The sequence below is a fragment of the Arachis duranensis genome, chromosome 1 (assembly GCF_000817695.3).
Source record: "Arachis duranensis cultivar V14167 chromosome 1, aradu.V14167.gnm2.J7QH, whole genome shotgun sequence".
Lineage (NCBI taxonomy): Eukaryota > Viridiplantae > Streptophyta > Magnoliopsida > Fabales > Fabaceae > Arachis > Arachis duranensis.
Genome location: NC_029772.3, coordinates 102,604,688 through 102,625,788, shown reverse-complemented (window position 1 = coordinate 102,625,788; position 21,101 = coordinate 102,604,688). Strand labels below are relative to the sequence as shown.

The 21,101-nt window shown below is 34.0% G+C and overlaps 2 protein-coding genes across 6 annotated transcripts; both read right to left on the bottom strand.

The window, feature by feature from the left end:
* Nucleotides 1-7,212: 7,212 nt before the first annotated feature.
* On the bottom strand, nucleotides 7,213-10,587 carry LOC107469081 (uncharacterized). The gene is made up of 5 exons (XM_016088464.3): nucleotides 10,122-10,587; nucleotides 9,396-9,538; nucleotides 8,368-8,511; nucleotides 7,719-7,904; nucleotides 7,213-7,371 (listed from the first exon to the last, which is right to left on the bottom strand). Exons 1-5 carry the CDS (start codon nucleotides 10,324-10,326, stop codon nucleotides 7,243-7,245), a joined length of 807 nt encoding a protein of 268 aa, XP_015943950.1. The 5' UTR covers nucleotides 10,327-10,587; the 3' UTR covers nucleotides 7,213-7,242.
* Nucleotides 10,588-11,346: 759 nt separating this feature from the next.
* LOC107469092 (agmatine deiminase) lies at nucleotides 11,347-20,579 on the bottom strand. 5 transcript variants are annotated; one of them, XM_052260495.1, is made up of 11 exons: nucleotides 20,437-20,579; nucleotides 15,478-15,626; nucleotides 14,987-15,100; nucleotides 14,785-14,874; nucleotides 14,586-14,664; nucleotides 14,383-14,438; nucleotides 14,208-14,286; nucleotides 13,681-13,815; nucleotides 12,838-13,070; nucleotides 12,069-12,227; nucleotides 11,347-11,725 (listed from the first exon to the last, which is right to left on the bottom strand). In XM_052260495.1, the coding sequence occupies exons 2-11, from the start codon at nucleotides 15,565-15,567 to the stop codon at nucleotides 11,642-11,644; spliced, it is 1,119 nt and encodes a 372-aa protein (XP_052116455.1). In that variant the 5' UTR covers nucleotides 15,568-15,626; nucleotides 20,437-20,579; the 3' UTR covers nucleotides 11,347-11,641. The 5 variants fall into 5 exon arrangements, with proteins under 5 accessions (XP_052116455.1, XP_015943959.1, XP_052116459.1 ...); XM_016088473.3 differs by lacking the exon at nucleotides 20,437-20,579 and adding an exon at nucleotides 18,095-18,484; XM_052260499.1 differs by lacking the exon at nucleotides 20,437-20,579 and adding an exon at nucleotides 18,095-18,484 and having other exon boundaries at nucleotides 15,478-15,617.
* Nucleotides 20,580-21,101: the final 522 nt, after the last annotated feature.

Sequence of the window (21,101 nt, the reverse complement as noted above, 5' to 3'; positions counted from 1 at the left end):
TACCCTAAAAGATTGTTTGTGTTCTGTCCTATTCTTGTTTTACCTAACTTTAATAACACCTTTGAGTTCGAATATGATGCTTCTAGGATTGGTATATGTGTTGTTTTTTACAAGAAAAGTATGTCATTGCATACTTCGGTGAAAAGTTGAACTTAGCTCAACACAAATATTCAACTTATGACAAAGAATTATATGCCTCGGTTCGAGCAATGGAGGTGTGGCAACATTACCTGCTACCTAAAGAATTCGTGATTCACACAGATCATAAATCCTTGAAGCACATAAAAGGACAAGGTAGGCTTGATAAAAGACATGCTAAATGGGTGAAATTTATTGAGAGCTTTCCATATGTGATTGCCTTTAAACAAGATAAAGAGAATGTAGTTGCTGATACTTTATCTCAGATGTATGCATTGATTGTTATACTTACTTCTAAGTTGTTAGGATTTGAGTTTTTAAAAGAGTTCTATGCAACTGATTCTAACTTTTATGCTATTTATGCCTCTTGTGAATATGATGCACTTAACAAATTTTATAGACATGAAGGTTTTCTGTTTCGTGGTAATAGAAATTGTGCCTGCTTGTTTTATTGTGAACTTACTTGTTCTGAAATTACATAACAGGGATTTGATGGGTCATTTTGGTGTGCATAAGACTTTGAATGTGTTATCTGAATATTTTTACTGGCCACACATACGTATGGATGTTAAAAAATTTTGTACTAAATATATTGCATGTAAACAGGCTAAATCTAAGTCTTCACCACATGGTTTATATACTCCCTTATCTGTTCCTGTGCATCTGTGAGTTGATATTTCTATAGAATTTGTTTTTGGTTTGCTTAGAACTAAGAAAGGTAGAGATAACATTTTTGTTGTGATAGACAGGTTTAGTAAAATGGCTTATTTTATTGCATGCCATAAAACTGATGATGCCACAAATATTATTGATTTATTTTTTAAGAAAGTTGTGTGATTGCATGGTGTTCTCCAAACTATTGTTTCTGATCGTGATGTAAAATTTTTTAGCCATTTGTAAAAAGTGTAATGGAGTAAATTGGAAACTAAATTGTTATATTCTACTACTTGTCATCCTCAGACTAATAATCAAATTAAAGTAGTAAATAGAATATTAGGGACCTTATTATGTGCTGTTGTTGGTAAGAATATAAAAATTTGGAAAGATTATTTACCTTTTATTGAGTTTGCTTATAATAGAACAATTTATTCTTCTACGGATTTTTCTCCTTTTAAATTTGTATATGGTTTTAATCCTTTAACTATTTTGGATTTATTACCTTTGCCTTTGAGTGATCTTGTTATCTTGGATGCAGAAGGTAAAGCTGAAAAGGTTAAAGCAATGCACTTGAAAGTACATGAGTTGATTGAAAAGAAAAATAGGTTGACAGCTCAAAGGGTGAATAAAAGTCAAAGACAACTTGTCTTTGAACCTGGTGACTGGTATGGGTTCATTTGAGAAAGGATAGATTTCCTACTCAAAGAAAATCCAAGTTAGACCCTAGGGGTAATGGTCTATTTCAAGTACTTGAAAGGATCAATAACTGATTGGGGCGGAGCAGAACTGCAGAAGAGAAAATTTTGCTTTACTGAGGAAGTGAGGGTGGAATGAGAGGTTGAGAATTGTGATTTGGAAAAAATAAGGGATTCAAAGGTTTCTTACGGCGTCGTTTTCTCTTTCTTGTAAAAGTCAATCAGGTCCCAATTCGGTTCGATCAACTGGTTCTTGGCAGATTTAGCAATTTAAAAATGGTTTTGAGTTTGGCAGTTTTTGATGGTGAGCTGAACTACATAAGTGTTCGGTTTGCGGTTTAACCCATCTGACTCGCCAACCCGGTTTAGGTTTCAGAACCATGATCATGAGTATTACGACTCAACAAAAATGCTAAATATTGAGTAATGCCGGCCAAAAATTGATAAAAAGCATTGGATACAATTGGGTGGAATACGGTGATGGTATAAACTATATTGTTACAATCGAAAGTACAAGGGAGAAAAGTTAGTAGAGGAGAGTTATGGAACTTAGTGCACAAACAAAATAATGACTCCAATATATCCATGAAGAAGCTAAAGCCATTGGTGTAATTACTATGTTGATATTCTTTATGTTGTTTTCCATTGATTTTAATTAGAAAATTGTGTTAAAAGTCTATTCAATTATACTCTATCATAATTGCTTATGTTTGCAGGAAAGAATTGTGGATATTAAACAACATGATGAGTCTTCTAGAATACTGTCTTAAAATGATTTGCTTGCTCAAACTTTTAGAATAGAGCACCGAGTAGTGTGTATGGCATGGATTTCGGACAGACTCCTAGTTAATTCTTCGATCCAAATTCGTATCATTCGGAAGATGAATAGAGGAGACCCAAAGGGTGCTGCTTGAACTACAGACAGAGGTGGCAGATGAGAAATTGAAAAGAAAGTAGTAGCAGAGAAGATAAAGAGGTAGGTAATGGAGAGTGCTTTGAGATATCTAATTTAACGGCATGGTGGGAAAGTACCATCAAACATCACTGCAGGGATGAATTCCTTGGAGAACAAAGCAAAATATAGATATTAGGATTGGATGTTATTTTATTTGAAGTATACGTTTTTTTAAAGTTGCCTATTCTTAACAAGAGATATACTTTATTGATATTTTATAATATATTAATTTGTTTGCAGATATATTTTCATAAGTTTTCGCCATCAATTTAAATTTTTAGATGAAAAATAATAAGATTTGTAATATTAAAAAAAAAACCAAGAAGCGCCAAAATATACCTAGAATATTAAAAATAATTAATTATCCTATTGGTCTTTATAGTTTCACCGAATTTTCAATTAGGTCCTTATACATTTTTTCTTTTCAATTGAATTCCTATGCCATATTAGATTTTGTAACTAAGTCATTACTGTGACAAAAATGTTGAAATTAACGGAATATTCTGTTAGACTATACAGAATATTCAGTCAAGTATTAGACATATTCGCTTTGTTTAATGGAATATTCTGTTAATTCTAGCATTTTAATCACGACAGGAACTTAACTACAAAATCTGATATGGTATAGGAACTTAATCGAAAAAAAATACATAAGGACCTAATTGAAAATCCAATGAAACTATAGGGACCGACAAAGTAATTAAACAAAAAACCAACTATTTGGGCTGCAAATACAACATTTTTGTGGCATTTTAAAATGTATTTTTGGCGGTTTGTACAGTTTTGATAGCGGTGGTCAAGTCATTGAACGCTGCAAATAAAATTGAAAAAAATTAATTGACTCAGATTATGGTTGTTTGTATCCATCAGAAAATATCATGCTAATCCTGTCTAGACATATCCCGGCGGTTTTAAACTGCTACCAAATTATTTGATGCAATATATTAAATTAACTGCAGTTATACGAGCAGTTGCTGAAAACGGTCACAAAACTAATCTCCACGCAACAAACCTGTTCACAAACTGCTGGAATGCGGTTATGCAGCTATTTAGAACCACTGCTATTATCAAAATAAATCGTCGTTATTTGGCGCGTTTACTGTAATGTGGTAGAGATTGACAATGTGTGTCAGTAGCTATTGGCAAAGATTCGATCGATGACGGTTCAAACTTGGTTCAACCCAGCAGTAGTAGTGGTCTAGCAGTGATTATTAGTGACAATAAATTGTATTAATTTTTAAATAAATTAATTTGGATTTTATATAATTAATTTCAAACATAATAATTTATTTTAATTCAATATTTTTAACTAAAATAAAATCAATTTTAAAATATTTTATTCTAAACATATTATAAGAGATTTTATAGTAAGAAGAATCTCGATCAATCTATTTTCACTCAAGTTTATAAATATTTTTCTTCTAGTAATTAATTTTGCCATTTAAAATCATCATCAATAAATGATAAACCCTTTAATAACATATATCTATAGACCTAAAATTAGAACTTACAAAAAAAAAATTAACAATTTTACGAGATATATCTGCTTGTACATCGTATTAATAAAAATCATCCATTCTCAAAATTACATATATGGAACACAATACAAAACATAAAAATAAAAAAATAAAAATAGAAAAAGTGGTCAAAGCTACACATTTGATTATTAATTACCTAAAAACAAAGGCTTTGCCATAAAAGTTGGATGTTTTTCACCAGCTACTGAGCTACTATTACCAGAACATTAGACTCAAGCTCAGCTCGCATGCTCGATGCATCTTTAGGGTTGTCGTTTGTGTGACACTCGCAAAACGATTGTCGTTTGCGACATGGACAACAAACAAGGAAGAACAAGGACATCCCAATTACTCCAAAAATGAGTGCAAGGCCACCAAATAGGAATTGCACCGGCAAGTTAAACTTCCATGCAAACAACCCATTATTATTAATTCCACTTGACGATGATGAACTCATCATGTATACTACTATTACTTTAATTTTGGTTTATTGCTAATAATTGTGTAATGGGGTTGTTTCCATTTTTATAGTGGTTATTTTATGTATGGAGATATACTTAGTAGTAGTAGTAATCAAGAAGCTATTTGGGAGATTCTCTTTGTGTTATGTATTCTTTAAGGGGTGTTTTGTGAATAAATCAAATTTCAAAGATAGATCTATGCATGTGTGCAAAGAATAAACGTGGGTACTTTTCTTCACTTTTACAAGTTGGGGATGTGATGTTTGGCCTTAATGCATATACAAGAGGCATCGAATCCCAATGTTTTCTTTTAATTTTAGATCCCATTTTTTCTAAATTTATCCTATACAATATTATTGAGCAATTACTTGTATATTTTCTTTATGTAAATTTAATAACTGAAATAAAATATATATTATATCAAGTAATTTATTTAAATATAATAAATTATTTAACGATTTTCGATTAATATTTTCAGATGAAGAATTCTTCATATAATTAAGTATTTACCGTATTATTACTTTATTTGGCGAGAAATCCGTGCACGGAAGAAGTGATGAAAATTTGAAATAGATACAATCTTTTCCCACTCTATAGTTGTAGTCACATGGAGAATTTAGATTTATTAGATGATTTCACCAAAACCCTTGTCAATTTTGAGGATAAGTTATTCGTGCTTAAAGCTAAATAATAATAAATATAAATCCATATGAAAGCTATACAACTCATTTCTTTTAATAGTTTTTTCTATCATACTTTAATTTTAGAACGTATAAAGTGATCTTTTTTATTAGAAGGTAGAAATTAGAACAAACATATTACTCCATAATAAGACTATGTTACTGTATTATGTCAATGGTGATGATATACTATACAAGATCGATGTTGATGATGTGGTTAAGCTTACTTCAGCAACAAATACAATATATTTATGTTGTTAAAATCGAATCAGACCGTTCATTAAAAAATCACTTAAAATAACAGATGTAATTAAATGATTATGTAAATTTTTTTACATAGTCAATATATTAAAATTAAATTCTTAAAAAATTAATTCTATTTCCGTGTGTTATTTTTCCATAAATAAAACAGATCTTATTTTAAAATTGTTTCATATTTATTATGTACAATTTATTTTTTTAGATAAAATAGTTTTTATTTCAACTAACATGGTGCCTTTTATGCTAGTAAAATTGATCCGTGGAAACCTAAAAAAATATTAAATTCAACACAATCCAAAAAAGGAAATAAACTTGGAATATTCTCCAAAATATGTGTCGTTAGGATTTGTCAAATATATTAACATTTTCAATTTTATCAAAATTATTTTCTTTCGATATTTATCAAAATATTTTTTTTTCATTATCACCATCTTTAATTTCTTTACTTTTTACATTGTAAGAAAATAAATAATTTTTTAACCTGTGAATTATTGAAAAAATGAAATACACTGTCATATATGATGAATCACAAAAAGAGTCCAAGACCCATAAGCCACCAAAAAATAAAATTCATGGTCCACCAAAAAGCATTAAAATATACATGAAACAACATACAATTCATTTCTTACATAAGGCATTAACGAGTGTTTATGATTAATATACTTAATTATCGTTTCTCGATGGAGGGTCCCACTAAAAGGTAATTTGCACCTCCTGCCATCTCCTGCAAAGCTGTTATACCAAATAAATATGATTATAAAATACCATATGTCAACATAAGCTCTTATCAGCACATTTCTACACATGAGGAACAATTTGAGTTTCGACACGATAGTCTTTGCCTTCCAATAATACAAACAATAATAATAAAAAAAAGATTGGAAATGAACGAGAGGACATCTCTTTCAAATATAAGCACCATAGTCCATACTCCATAGCTATAGGCTAGTATAAGTCCCTTATTAGAGCCACAATAAAGCTGTTAAACACAGACTCGACCGTTGACTCGTCCGGATATTGGGAAAGTGACTAGGTGAGCGAAAATATGGAGCTAAAAATGAAAATAACACATCAATAAATAAGTAAATAAACCATATGCCATTTATGCGCATGAATCCTGAAGAAGATTACAGGGAGACTGGCCATTTCATAAATTACAATAGACAAAATTATGTATAAATTACTGAAATAATAATTAAGCCCAATGCCCAACTACCTAGACTACCACAAAAAAAATGTAAAGATACACATAAAAACTAAGGCAGGGAACTATTCCTTTTCTATCTATCTCAATAGATAGGGAAGGCACATGAAATTTTAACAACTGCAATGTGTATGCCTCAACTGTTCTCTTAAATCTCTCCCAAAGTAACTCAACCAGAGAACTTTGCAATCAACTTATCAACATGAATAACAATGTCATCTATCCGGGGCCGCACAGCAATCTGGGGCTTACCTGCAAAAATCAATCAAGTGATAATAATTATTACACTGTATTATCTTACAAATTAACGCATTTATTTTCTCATTACAATAAACAACTCTGCCATTTGACTTCGGTGGAGTGCCAAATCAATGGTTAATGTCAAGGAACAACCCTTGGATAGCAAAACAAAACAAAACTAAAGTGCAGAGCCAGCAGGTTTCACTTCATGTGTTTCTATCTTTTGATCATGAGCATTGCCCAAATCAATAATCTATGCACAGATGGCTTGCACATGAGTTTGTTCTTTAATATTCACTGTCAATAGAGACGTGGGGTTGCATAAGCATAACTCAAGTACATCAACAGATGCATGGTGTAATGCCATTAAGGCAGCAAAATTGTAAAAAGTATTAAACATAAAGCTTAAACACGTACAAAAGAAAAATCAATTCTCACATTATTGCATATAATGTGCATCCTAGTGACCAAACGTCAGTCCTCTCATCTATATCACCTTGGCTTGGGCATTCCCACAGCTCCGGAGCTTGGAAAGGGGCAGAACAGTGTTCAGCTGCCCATTCCTACATAGGAAGACAAAAAATAGGAAAAAGAGAAGGTCAGATGACTGAAATTGAAACACAATCCTCCCATACATGTAAAACCCGAATGAGAATGTAGATAAGCAATTGAGTATTTACAAATGAAATAGAAGCTATTATGTGGAATAACAAAATCAAAATGATCTCACACTAGCCTGCTGATGCATATAAGCCTACTTTCTATAATATTAGGAAATACAAGCTCACAAACTATAAATGGGGCAAAAGCATCAATAAATCAATAAATCTAATATGTGGCTAGCACAATGCATAAATTTCATTTATAAAAAAATTTAGAGAGAAAAAAAAAAGGGGGCTGAACAAAGCACCTGCAACTGGAGTGCCTCTGATCTGGAACCAATGTGCTTCCTGGCAGGACGAGCACTGCCAAAATCCATGAGTATGGCAAGAGGCGATTGTCCTTTTCTATGTGTTATGAGAACATTACCAGGTTTGACATCATTATGAGCATATGGAGTATCTAAACCATGCATATGCTTGAGTCCTGCACAAAGCTGTTGAGTTGATTTGTCAGGGCTAAAAGGATTTCAGAAGAAATCAAACTTTTGTCAGTTTAGAGTACTAAAGAACTCTAGAATATAAAGAAGTGTATATTGAATCAAACTAATATTTTTATTTTTTATTTTTTATATTTTAAAAAAGAAAGGTTGCTACTTAGATTCTAAACGTAAAAGTAGTATGAAAGCAGTATAGGCCAGAGATGTCCATATTTATCCTTCAATTTGATTCTTAACAGAGAAAATAACCTATTCCAAAGAATTACTAGGTAAATACATATACGAAATTCATGACAATGAGAAAAGGATACAATAGATGTCAAACAAGTAACATATGTTTTTATCCAAAAAAAATAAAAAGTATCATGTGCTGAAAATCTTGAATTGCAACTATGATGCTTGAGATACCTGATCCCTGGTTATAATAAGACAATTACATGACAGAAGAAAGTTCTTTTACCTGTCGAAAGATTTGAAGAACATCCGAGGTAGGAAAGGATTCCTTCCTGGCTTGCATTGTCTTGGTATTATCTAGCAGTGTTCCATCCAAATGAAGTGGAAATAACAAGTATGCCTCGTGGTTCCAAGATTTTTGTGGAGTAGGCTGCCAACAGAAGGGCCATGTTCAACATAAATATAAAAGCACAACAACTGTAACAAGGGAAGGAACAATTAAGTTGCAATTCACACATCATTTTCATTCCCATGTAGTAAAATTATCACTTATCAACTTAGAAAAATAACTTAGAACAATTAAGAAACTACACTAGCAATGCCACTTCATACCACACAATTTATACATAATTCCAACCAAGTTTGGAAAACCAGATCTTGTAGCAGCAATAGATAGAGGTCCTTGTAAAATAGCACCATTAGTAGTGATATTATGTTTTCAAAGACATAATACCATAAGCAAGAAGCAATTCTTATCGAAATAATCCAATTTTAAAAGGTTGAATAATAGACTAGAATCAACTTTGCCATGATATGCAGGATCTCACTTGGTACATATCTCTATCCCATTACATTGACAAGCTTTGAGAGTCTCATTCTAATCCCTTCGCAATCACATATCTCAAAAGAATTTTTGTTGAGCATCCACAAGAAAAATCAGATACCCGTCCTTTTTCCATTCAAAGTGCACATAGGAAAGGTGAATTACTTTCAGTTTAAACCGGTTAAAATAAAACACCAAATACTGGCTGCTGAATGCTTTTTTTGTCAAGGCATAGTTCAAGTGCCCGTAGAAGGTATCCCCTAGAAGGCATTGGATTCTACAGCCTTCATACATAGTATCTGGAAACTGCTGAATTCCAAACCCAGCAGATAGCATGTTTTCAACTTCAGGACATAAATCCAATTACATAGCCAAAGCTAAAGAACAAATATGGAGGTTGAATAAACAAACCATTTTCTTGTTTTGATGAATTTATGTTTTTGATATGATTCGGAGAGGAACGGGTGTTGACTGCTGCTGTAACTACTTACCTTGACAGAAATGATTGCATGATCGAGAAGCGGGAGCAGATTTGGGTGGTTGAACAGTGAGGAAACACGGATCTCCTCCCTGACCAACTCCAGCTGCTCTTTGCTCTTGATGAGGACCTTTTTCATAGCATATGTTCCGTCCTCTACATAAAAACACATCAGCAATGTATCAATTTCACTCCGCTGAATCAAATTATGTGTGCCACCTATTCAGAATCTTCTAAAAAGACAAGTATTACAACAATGAAAGAGCACTTTCTTCATCCCTGATTATCAGATTCAAACTCAGTTGACAAAATGCAATAGAAACCCCAATTTCCAACCCTTGAATGAGCAAGGAAATATACAAAACAATCCGTATCAATCACCAAGCAGAGAAACAGTATCATTTTACCACAAGTACTTTCAAAATTACAGAAATGAACAATAGCGCACACACACAACTCTCTTCCGGCAGCATTTTACAGATACAAGAAACAGGAAGCTCGAATTAGCAATGAACTTCACCAGATCGAACGGCACCGACAAAAATCGGAGAACAAAACGACTTCGAAGATCCAAAAGGAATCGCACATCATAACGCAATATGACGGAACTCACACAGATCACGCAGATCTGATCCATCATCGATACTATTGGACAATGCGATTTCAGAAAAGTAACAGCAACGATACAGCACAATTCAAAGCAATGACAAGTGAAGGAGAAAAGAAAAAAAGAGCGAACCGGAAATGTGAGAGGACTGTTTGAGCTTGGAGGAGAAACCGCCGGAGACGTTGTCGGCGGGAACGTCCTTGACGAGGAAGACATAGGCGTTTCCACCTTCACCGAGCTGCCTGACGATACGGAACCGGTTCTCGTTGATCCAAACATCTCCGCCTCCGTTAACGGAATCGTAAAGTGCGTTCAAACCAGAAAATGAACACCCCATTCTTCTTCTTATTATTATAACACCACTCTATCTCTCTCCCTATTAGAGCGTAACGTAATGTAACCAACTGAAATCAGGTGTCCAAAACCAGAAGTCGAATTTCGAAGACCTGATTCCACGTCAAATTTTTTAGTAACGAGAGATTTGTAATTTTATATGCGTGTGTTTTGTGTGAGTCTCAGGCTTCTTTCAATTATTATTATTTATTTAATTTTTATTTTGAGCTGAGTGAGCTCCAATTCTTGGATCGCGCGATTCTGGAATCTGAACCAAACACCTGTTTGTTTTCTTTTTATTTTTGGGCGCCCCTTCCTTCTTTGGATGGATTTTCATTTTTTCCGTTACACTCCACCCCAGTCCCCAAGTCAACCATTATTGAAATTTCTGTGCTGCTCTTTATTATTTTTTTTCTGAAATATATTTAAGGATCTTGGCCTAACTTTTATTTGGCCCAATTTAATGATTTAGTCAAGGTCAGAATTCAAACTTTAATTGAAACCTTACCAAAAGTTTGAAACTTAGCCAGACCAAGCCAAAGTTTTCAAAAGAATTAATTATCTTACTTTCTATATACTATGAATAGTTTACCCAAAAAAAATAAATATCATTGTATGAATAAGGTACTTTATGAAAAGAAAATTGATTTCTCCAATTAGTAATTCCATTTTGTATTTTAGGAGTTAAACTAACATAATGTAATAGCCGATTAGAAATTAGAACACAATTCTATTTCCATTGTAGGTGATAATCAATCCAAAACCATATAGCAACTTCTCTTCTATATCTATTGTAAACGTAAGACCTCATTCACAGTTAATAAATTTATCAGGTGATTTAGCTAAGATGCCTTTGTGCCTAAATAGAACTACCCTAAACTGCAATAAAGATTAAGAGATTTAAGAAGAAATTTGATTCTACTTTAAGGATCATATTGTATAATCCTTTAAAGATTTTGCTTCAACAAAGCATACCAAACTTACATGAAATTCAATTATAACAACACCTGAGGGAAGACTCGACTTGAAAAATGAAGAAAAATTTCATAGATACATGGTAGATCATAGTTGGAAGCATTCAAGTACTTTTACAAAGTAAAAACTAGAAATCTCTAATTTATTCATTCATTTAGATTTTCCAACTTGAAAAATGCCAGTTTACATTTTATTTCAATGCACTTGAACACACTTTTGTGCCTCTATGTGGATCAATCATTTGAAGATTAATGGAATGAACCAAGCAGTTTAATCAATGATCCAGAGACTACAAATTTCAATGCAAATACAACACTCGTGAACAAATGTTGACAGTACTTTGCTCAAAAGGCTGGTTGTTGCTGAGTAATGCAGTGTATATTTCCACCAGCTAAAACAATCTCCCTTGAACCTTCGATTCCAACAACCTAGATATTAGCCACAATTAAGAATGTCAGTAACCAAAAAAATACATCAAGAGCCCCAAAGAGAGAGAGAGAGAGAGAATAAAACACAAATTTTGTTCTTTCTTGTACTGTCTTCATTTTTTTTTTCCAAAAATATTTTTAAAACCAAAAACATTGAAAATAAATACATAAACCAAATAGACTCTTGGGCATTCAAATTTGGTATTCTTCCAGATGTTTAGGATAACACCTTGATTCGAGAAAGCTGAAGTAATTATTGCAAATAATACTTAACTCTGAAAGGTTACCATTTGGTGAAACATTCTTCAACAAAAATAGCATTTTAACAAGCAGTTTTACTTACTTTGTGATCTGGGAAGGCCTTTGATAGGACTCGAACAGCTTCATCGTCCCACTTCTTATCTCCAAATTGTGGTACAATGATACCTCCATTTGCAATGTAAAAGTTCACATAGGAAGCAGCAAGCCTAATACCTGGAAGTCTTGCCTTACCATCATCACCCTGAAAAATATAGTTATATTAATAGTTCAGAAAAGGCATTGAGTGAACTGATACAAGAGCAGTTGCATGAATATTGAATAATTTCAGTCAGAAGTGTGTAAATTAAATTCATCGCTTCAGTCATCAACATTTCTCTAAGCTTGGTAGACAAGTTTTTTGGTATAATCAGTTAGCAAAGTCATCAAAAGAAACAGGATATCTCAATTTAAACTGTACACCTGATCACAAACCACCACATTCTAACAAAACAGAACTGGTTCATATCTCTGAATTTTCCATATAAACAGAGAGAAATTCCATCAAAGAAACATCACACATAATACTTAGTAGATACTATCCAACATTAGAACTTAGTATTAACCAAAATAGAGGGCTATGACTTGATATATGCCCAATCAATTTCCCATTAAGAAACAGAATGGCCTCAAATATTACATCAAGAATTGATATAGATGGTGACAAACTTTGTATTAAATCTTGCAAAATATTAGCATAAGTCTTCAAATGAAATGAAATAATAAGATGATACCTTTCTTTTATAACATCCAACTTTGAAGAAATTATATTTTTTTATTGACAAGACAAGAAATATGAACTTGGATGCTATAACCTGCACTACTCCAGCTGCCTCTTTCTCTGTCATATATAGTGGCCCAGGAACATGGAGTTTAATGATTTCAAATTTTCTACCACTGGCATCAGTTTCATTAGAAAGCAGAGAATATGCTTCCATAGATCTTTCATATTGAGGATCACTTTCATCATCAGTCCAAGACAGCAAAACCACACCAGGCCTAGTGAAACAGCACATGTTATCAATATGGCCATTAGTATCATCATCTCCTGTACAAAAGCAGCATACCTCTCAATCAGATCTTAGGGAGTGAATAACATCTAAGTATCACTTTGAACCTAAAACTTGTATCACAATATTTCTCACATCATCTCTACATAAGAGCATAAGATTCCTAGCGCAGAAATTGCATTAATCGCTATAAATGTAATAATATTACATTGCAGAAAAAAAAATGTACTAATGTGTAGACGATAATAGTGAAGCTCTGGAGTCTTTAATTTACCGGCAAAAGCATATTCAAAATAACAAGATACTAATTTCCAGACAGAATGTGCATTAGAAAACACACATTCAGATTTGAACTTATTGAACCAAAGTGGTATCATTAAATGGGTGTACAACTTGTTCTTAAGCTATATTACATACTAAGCTGCATATTAGATTGGCCCATTTTTTATGAAAAATGAAACGAGGCTTTTATTCATAAATGGAGTTATTCTTATCCAAACACCAATCCATATCAGAACATATACTGCACCTCATGATAAATGGTCTTTACAAAAATCTTTGACTACACCAAATTCAAAATTCTGATCATTATAATATCAATTCATAGGAAGATTCTTAGTCTAAAAGATCAGCATCAAGTTTATATACCATACAATCCACGGGACAACCATATAGTCTTGCTGACTCCAAGATATGTCTTAAGTTGATCCTCTATTTGGTTCTTACTCATATGAGGATTTCTGTTCTTGTTCAAGAGACACTCTTCAGTGGTAAGGCAAGTACCTGAAGCAAGAAAAGGTTGCTGAAGTTAAAAGAATAACTTATAAATTTTGTAAGCTATTACAGAGCATTATATTCAAGCACAGTTCATTTGATCTCAGAACATATAGAAACGAAAGAATAAACTTAAACCACAAGTTCATGAACATAATTATATATAAACAATCATCCTGCCTAGTTAGCACTTAATTTATGAAAGGATTAGCACTATAAAACTACATCTTAGAGAAGTTTAAGAGCAACCTAATAGCATTTAATAAGCAGACTCATTGTCTACTTTACATGAATTATCAAAAGTGTATATTTCTTCATAATAGGGGGGAATTTATATTAAACAAGAAAACCAGGAATTTATATTTTTTTTAAAAAAAATTCAGCAAGCCAACAACTCTTACCTTCTCCATCAACATGTATGCTTCCACCTTCAAGTATCATTGAATGTGAAAATCTATGAACCCTCTCAACTGCCAAAATCTAGCAAACATATGATGATAGCGAAGTCATGTAGGCATTTTGCAATAGAGTAAAAGATGACAAAAGTAAAAATGTTAAATATTTAACTACACACACCTTCCTAGCAACAAGGATGTCCAAACTCCAATCAGTATAACATCCATCTTCTAACCCTGGAAAAGATTTATAAACTCCATTAGCTGAACTAACAATAATGAAGACATAACATCAACTAATCATATGTACTTCATTCATTCCACAAAAGAAACAGTCCTTGTTTGGGAGTAGAACGTCCAATATCAAAGGTCTTAAGTGCTTACCTCCCCAGCTATTAAAATTCCAGTCAATTCCTGCAATAGTTTGCTCTGCCTTACCAGACTCTGATCTTTTCACAACAAACTATTGAACAAAACAGAGAAAATTTTTGTCAACAATGAAAATTCTGCATGTGTAGAAATCCAAACATCTAGTATCTGACTTGATCAGAAAACTCATCCATGTATAAGGAGAAAAACTCACAGTTGGTCCAGTGTCACGAAACCAAGAATCATTCATGCTGATCTCAAGGACCCTGATATGTTCAGGTAGCATTCTCCTGGCATTCTCCCACTAGAATGGCAAAGAAATTTCAAGAATCAAAAGCCCCATATCATCAGAAACAACTGAATCCACTCCTCAAGATACTAGCCAAATAATGAAAATGTCAAAAACTTCAACCAACCTGGCCAGAACTAGCACAAACAGTTACATCCTCAAATCTTGAGATTGCAGATGCTACCTTGGCAAACACATCTTGAGCAGGAACAGCATTCTCTCTCCAGTTATCTGGGCGTTCCTGCCAAATAACACCAACCTAGTACTCATAACAATCACCAAAAGACCCCAAAAGTCCACCACCAAACACTGTTTCACTAGTTTTTTCAAGGCTGCCTTGGGTGGCTAAAACACGACAAAAATACAGAGACAGGTACACAAAATTGAGAGTCTCAAGACACTAGTTTCATATATTTTCTATAGTGGACACAAATTTACAATCTCTATATTCGTATATTTGTATCATGTCTCAATAACAACCATCTGTGATGAGAGATGTGTGAAACCATGTTCAAAGCTATGACCATGAATTGAACCTTGTGATTACTTTTGGTGCTGTGAAGTGTCTATTTGCTTTAAGAAAAATAAGAATAAAAGAGAGTGAATTATGCAACTCACAGGCCAACCCATCCAACATTGAGTGTGAGGTTCCCACTCCGCAGGCATGTGGAATCCATGACTCGCAGGCAAGCCTTGTAGATCCATCATAACAATCTGCCTTCACACTATCCTCTTGTGATTTTTTTCTGTGTCAAAGACTGAGACAACTGAAATAATGAAGGAAATATCTTACTTTACATCATTCAATTATATGCAACAATGAGAATCTACAGTTCTACACCTATATTTTATGACATAAAATTATATGAGTTAAAAAAAATCTTATTAAAAAAAGTGAGTAGATCTACCCTAAAACTGCATGCATGACCTTTGCAAAAGTAATGGTCCCTAGGATAAACTTCCAAGGATAAGAACACTATCTTCAAATATAACCCAGCCACAACACTAAGAATTTGATTTTCTCTTACACATGATTTTACTATACTATTAGATTTACAAATTCAATATGAAATTACAAATTAGCAATTGATTTTGATAATATGTGGGCAGAAAATACTGGTTAGATGACTAATTTAATTTTCTTTGCTTCAACAATCGAGATAAAAATGTAAAAAAGCAAGAGATACATGGCTACCAAAATGCATTACGGTGAATGGCAGAAGAAAAGTGTGAAATGAGAATCTGCTGATGTCAGCGAGTGGACACCATGTTAAGATAGCGCAGGCACACTTTTCGATAACACTTGTTTGAGAAGTGATTCCATATGGGTTATGGTTTTTATTGGAATAGATTCTCGCGTTATGAAAACTCACATTCAGTTGTCTTCACATGAAGTTAATAGTTAAAAATTTAGATGATAATTTAGTTAAATTTGTCTAGATAATTTTTAATTGCTAACCAAGGCTGCAAAAACCAAACCGATCAAGTGATTGATTTAATGGTTCAATTGTCTGACTGAGATCAAACTGTAGTTGAACCGATTTAAATATAAAATAAAATTGAGTAAATGGTCAAAATATCAAATTAGTCCTTAAAAGATTACTGGTTCATGTTAGTCCCTCAGTCACCTCCGTTACTAACGGCATTAGAGTTTGTTGATGTAGCACGTTAAGTAACACCACAACACACCTAGTAGTCCTAATTGACGACTAATATGATAAATTTATGAAATTATATCAAATAAACCCAAAATTGAGGGATTCCAATGCCTCAAGGTCCCCTCAATTAGTTTTAATTTGATCTAATTTCCAAGGTTGCGAGAACCGGACCGGTCAATAAACCGGTGAAGTCACTGGTTCAATGGTTCACTGGTTCGACCGGAGTTCAACCGGGGTTCAACCGGTTTAATTAAATATTAAATAAAATTATTAAAAAACTTAAAATAATCTTAAGTACATAAATTCAATGATCTCTAAATAAAATTTAATATTTCACATAATAAATTATCCATTACTTAATATTAGAGGTTCACAAACAACTTCAAACATCAAAGTTTATAAGTAAACAAAAAATAAAAGTACATAATGACAAACCCATAATGTTCTACATTCAAAAGATACAATTACTAGCAAGTTTTCAACTAATCAAAAGACCAGAAAACTTCAGACAACCATGAAAATAATCAAAATATTCATCATGAAGCAACAAAGTCAATAACAGCAATGATGAAAATAATGAAACAGAAGCAGCAAAACAGAAGTAGGTAACACAAGCAAAACAGAAGCAGCAAAACATATTCCAGGACAATAACTGCAATGATGAAAATAATAAAACAGCAAACAGAAGCAGGTAACACAAGCAACAATGCAAAACAGAAGCAGCAAAACAGAAGTAGGTAAAACAAGCAAAACAGAAGCAGCAAAACATATTCCAGGACAATAACTGCAATGATGAAAATAATAAAACAGCAAACAGAAGCAGGTAACACAAGCAACAATGCAAAATAGAAGCAGCAAAACAGAAGTAGGTAACACAAGCAAAACAGAAGCAGCAAAACATATTCCAGGACAATAACTGCAATGATGAAAATAATAAAACAGCAAACAGAAGCAGGTAACACAAGCAACAATGCAAAACAGAAGCAGCAAAACAGAAGTAGGTAACACAAGCAAAACAGAAGCAGCAAAACATATTCCAGGACAATAACTGCAATGATGAAAATAATAAAACAGCAAACAGAAGCAGGTAACACAAGCAACAATGCAAAATAGAAGTAGGTAACACAAGCAAAACAGAAGCAGCAAAACATATTCCAGGACAATAACTGCAATGATGAAAATAATAAAACAGCAAACAGAAGCAAGTAACACAAGCAACAATGCAAAACAGAAGCAGGTAACAGAAACAGCAATGCAAAACAGAAGCACATAACAGAAGCAGCAATGGAAAACAGAAGCAGCTACCAGAAGCAGCAAAAAATATTCCTCATGATTCATGAAGCAGCGAGCTAACAGAAGCAGCAATGCAAAAAATATTCCTCATGATTCATGAAGCAGCGAGCTAACAGAAGCAGCAATGCAAAACATATTCAAAATAAAAAACACCAATCCTGAAAATCAAGGGGGGCTCAGAAAATCAAAATCCAAAATCAAGCATAGAACAGGCGAGCACAGAACAAGATCAGAACCTCAGAAACACAAAATCAAGAAGCATAGGTGAAAGAACAAAGTCTTACCAAATTCAGAAGGAGGCGGGCTCGGCCGGTGGTCGTCGGCTGCTGTCGATGGTTGTGGGTGGTCGCTGTTGCTGTCGATGGTTGTGGGTGGCGACGAGGAGGCGGGCTCGGCCGGTGGTGGTCGCTGTTGCTCTCGATGGTTGTGGGTGGCGACGAGGAGGCGAGCTCGGCCGGTGGTAGTCACGGGCTCGGCCAGTGGTACTCGCGGGCTCAGCCAGTGGTAGTCGCGGACTCGGCTATGTTGGCCTTGGTGGCCTTGATGGACGCTGGCGCTCTGTGGGTGGCTTGGGTGGCTATGGACGCTGGCGCGCTGTGGGTGGCTATGGACGCTGTGGGGAAAGGCCCTTTTCGAAAGGGAACTGGGGAAGAAAGGGGAAGATGGAAGAAAGGGGGGGGTATCAGATTAGGGTTAGGGAATAGGGATACATTTCGCGAACGTTATTCTTTTTTTTTTAAAAAAAAATTGCCAAAACGACGTCGTTTGGCATATGAATTTGCAAACCATTGAACCGCAAAAAAATCGGACGGTTCTTCCGGTTCGCCGGTTAACCGCCGGTTCGACCGGTTTTTTAGCCGGTTTTTGTCAGGCAGTTATTAGCGTTACCCGGACTGGTTAGGTGACCGGTTCCCAATTTTTCCGGTTGAACTGGCCGGTCCGATCCGGTTTTCAGAACCATGCTAATTTCATAAACTTATCATGTTAGCAATCAATTAAGACTTCTAGACGTATGATGTAGTATCAACTAACGTGTAATACCAGCAAATTTGGACACCGTCAAAGGAAATGACGGAAGGACCAACGCGATTAATTTAAAATCTTTAAAGAACGAATTTGATTTAAAAAAAATTCGCAGACCAATTTGGAGAACAAGTGATCTTTCATGGATGAATTTGACTATTTACTCCAATAAAATTATTAAAAATTTAATAAATAATTTCGAATAGTTCACATTTGAGACAAAGTAAGACAAAAAAAATAATACAAATTTTGATAATAACTATAATGAAGTTTGAGCATACTGATTGCACCTACTAACCAAAATCCTAAAAGTTCAATGGATTAGGGGATTGGAGGCCCACACTCTCCACATCTTGAGTCCTCCGGAAGAAGAATTGTTTACTAAATGGCTCAGATTATAAACGTGAATGTTCTTGAGGAATAATTTTTGAATATTTGTTTTCAAATATTGCATTTGTTTTTAGTTTTAGAGAGACAAAGTACCATAAACGATGTTTTCTTTGTATGCAGATAGTCGAAGCAAAGAAAGCGTCAATTAATCAGCAAAGAAAAATCGAAGAGCTTGAAGCGCAATTGAATGAGGTGGAGGATGTTATAACCAAGGTTCTGAAAATCGGACCAGTCATCGAACCATTCTTGTCACTGGTTCACTGGTTTATTGGTCCAATCGGTCCAATCATAATTTAACCGGAAAAACTGTTTTATAATAAAATAATAAATAAATAAATTATAAATAAACACTCAAAAAATACAAACATCAAAATATTATTCAAACTTTAATGTCTATCATTTTGCCAAAACTTAGATAAATAAAACTTATTGACCATATTTAAAAATTCATATATCCTACCTTAAGCTAAGACAAATGAATTAGAGGCAATAAAATGAATTAAGAGTTCAATTAATCATTGATGAATGACATAAAATGAAGCTAGAGGCATAATATCTAATAGAAAAATTGAATGACTTAGAATTAAAACAACACCACCAATTAAAATTTAAAATAAAGCAACAACACCAACATGAACAATTGAAAGTAACAGAGCCACACAACACGAACAATTAAAACACAATAACACAATAAAAAATTACGCAGCAGCAAAAAACTTTTCTAAAGATTAACAAGGATTATCGAAATTTCAGGCTTTGAGGACAATTTCAGCACAGCACAGTAAAACAGCAGTGAACAGAGCTAATCATTCAAAGCAAGAACACAGAACAATACAAAGAACAAAAACAGGACTAAAATGAATCAACTAATCAGTAATCATTCAATCCAAAACAGAGCTAATCATTCAAGGATTCAAATTTCAATTAGTAGCACTAGCAGAATTCCCCCAAAAAAATCAATGTTCTGATCAGAACTAAGAACAGAGAACGAATATTCATTAAGGTGTCCAAATCCTCATATCAAGTCTTCTACCACTAGCAAACCCAGAACACCAAAACACAATAAACAAAACTTTTGATTCTAAAACTAATAAATCTCCAAAAAAATCTAGACCGATTTGAATACTCACTATTTTCAACAAAAACTAAGGCATATCAACCCTCAAATTCACATAAAGTTCACCATTTTAGAAACAAGTTCACATTTTGGTACCTATTGGAAGAGGTGACAGCAAACTAAGTCCAACCAACTTCATCTCCTTCCCAATTTAGAATCCGACCGTCGGCGATGTCGGTGTATGGCCCTCCGCCGTGACAATCGAACACGAGACTATCAGGACCAAGGGCTCCGGTGACGTGGAGGAGGCGGGCGGCGTGGAGGAGTGCGCAGAGAAGCCATTACCTTCGATCTGAGCAGTTTGGGCAGAGTGTGAGGAAGAGCAGTTGAGTGCGACGGATGATGGCGATCAGGCGACGGGCACGACGACTGACTACGGCAGAAGCGCGGCTGAGCAGACGAAAACCAGACGCGAATGTCGATCGCAAGGAAGAAGCTGTAATTGGTAAGACCGTGAGAATGAACAGGGGTTGGAGACCTGGAGCACGACGACAGTGCGACGGACGGCGGTAGTGCCTCACTCCCTGCGGCGGTAGTGGAGGTTAGATGGTTAGGATTTGTTTGAGGGCAAAACCAAAAAGCTCTTAAGAGGAACGTGTGAGAATGAACTTGGGTCTTTTTTTTCTTTTGACAAAGTGTATTCTTTTGTGCTAAAATTTGGTAAAAATTTGAAAGATATCTTAAAGTTTTATTTTGTTTTAATTTTATTTTAAAATTTTTTTATTTATATTAAATATATTTTTGACAGTTAAATTTTTAAA

Coding starts and splice junctions, on each gene's coding strand:
- LOC107469081 (XM_016088464.3), bottom strand. CDS start 10,326: ATGGGGTGTTCATTTTCTGGTTTGAACGCACTTTACGATTCCGTTAAC. Junction 9,539..10,121: donor ACAGTCCTCTCACATTTCCG/GTTCGCTCTTTT, acceptor GTTTTTATGTAG/AGGACGGAACATATGCTATG. Junction 7,905..8,367: donor TTCTTCAAATCTTTCGACAG/GTAAAAGAACTT, acceptor TCAACTCAACAG/CTTTGTGCAGGACTCAAGCA.
- LOC107469092 (XM_052260495.1), bottom strand. CDS start 15,567: ATGATGGATCTACAAGGCTTGCCTGCGAGTCATGGATTCCACATGCCT. Junction 12,228..12,837: donor AGGCAGCTGGAGTAGTGCAG/GTTATAGCATCC, acceptor TATATTTTTCAG/GGTGATGATGGTAAGGCAAG. Junction 11,726..12,068: donor AGGCCTTCCCAGATCACAAA/GTAAGTAAAACT, acceptor GCTAATATCTAG/GTTGTTGGAATCGAAGGTTC.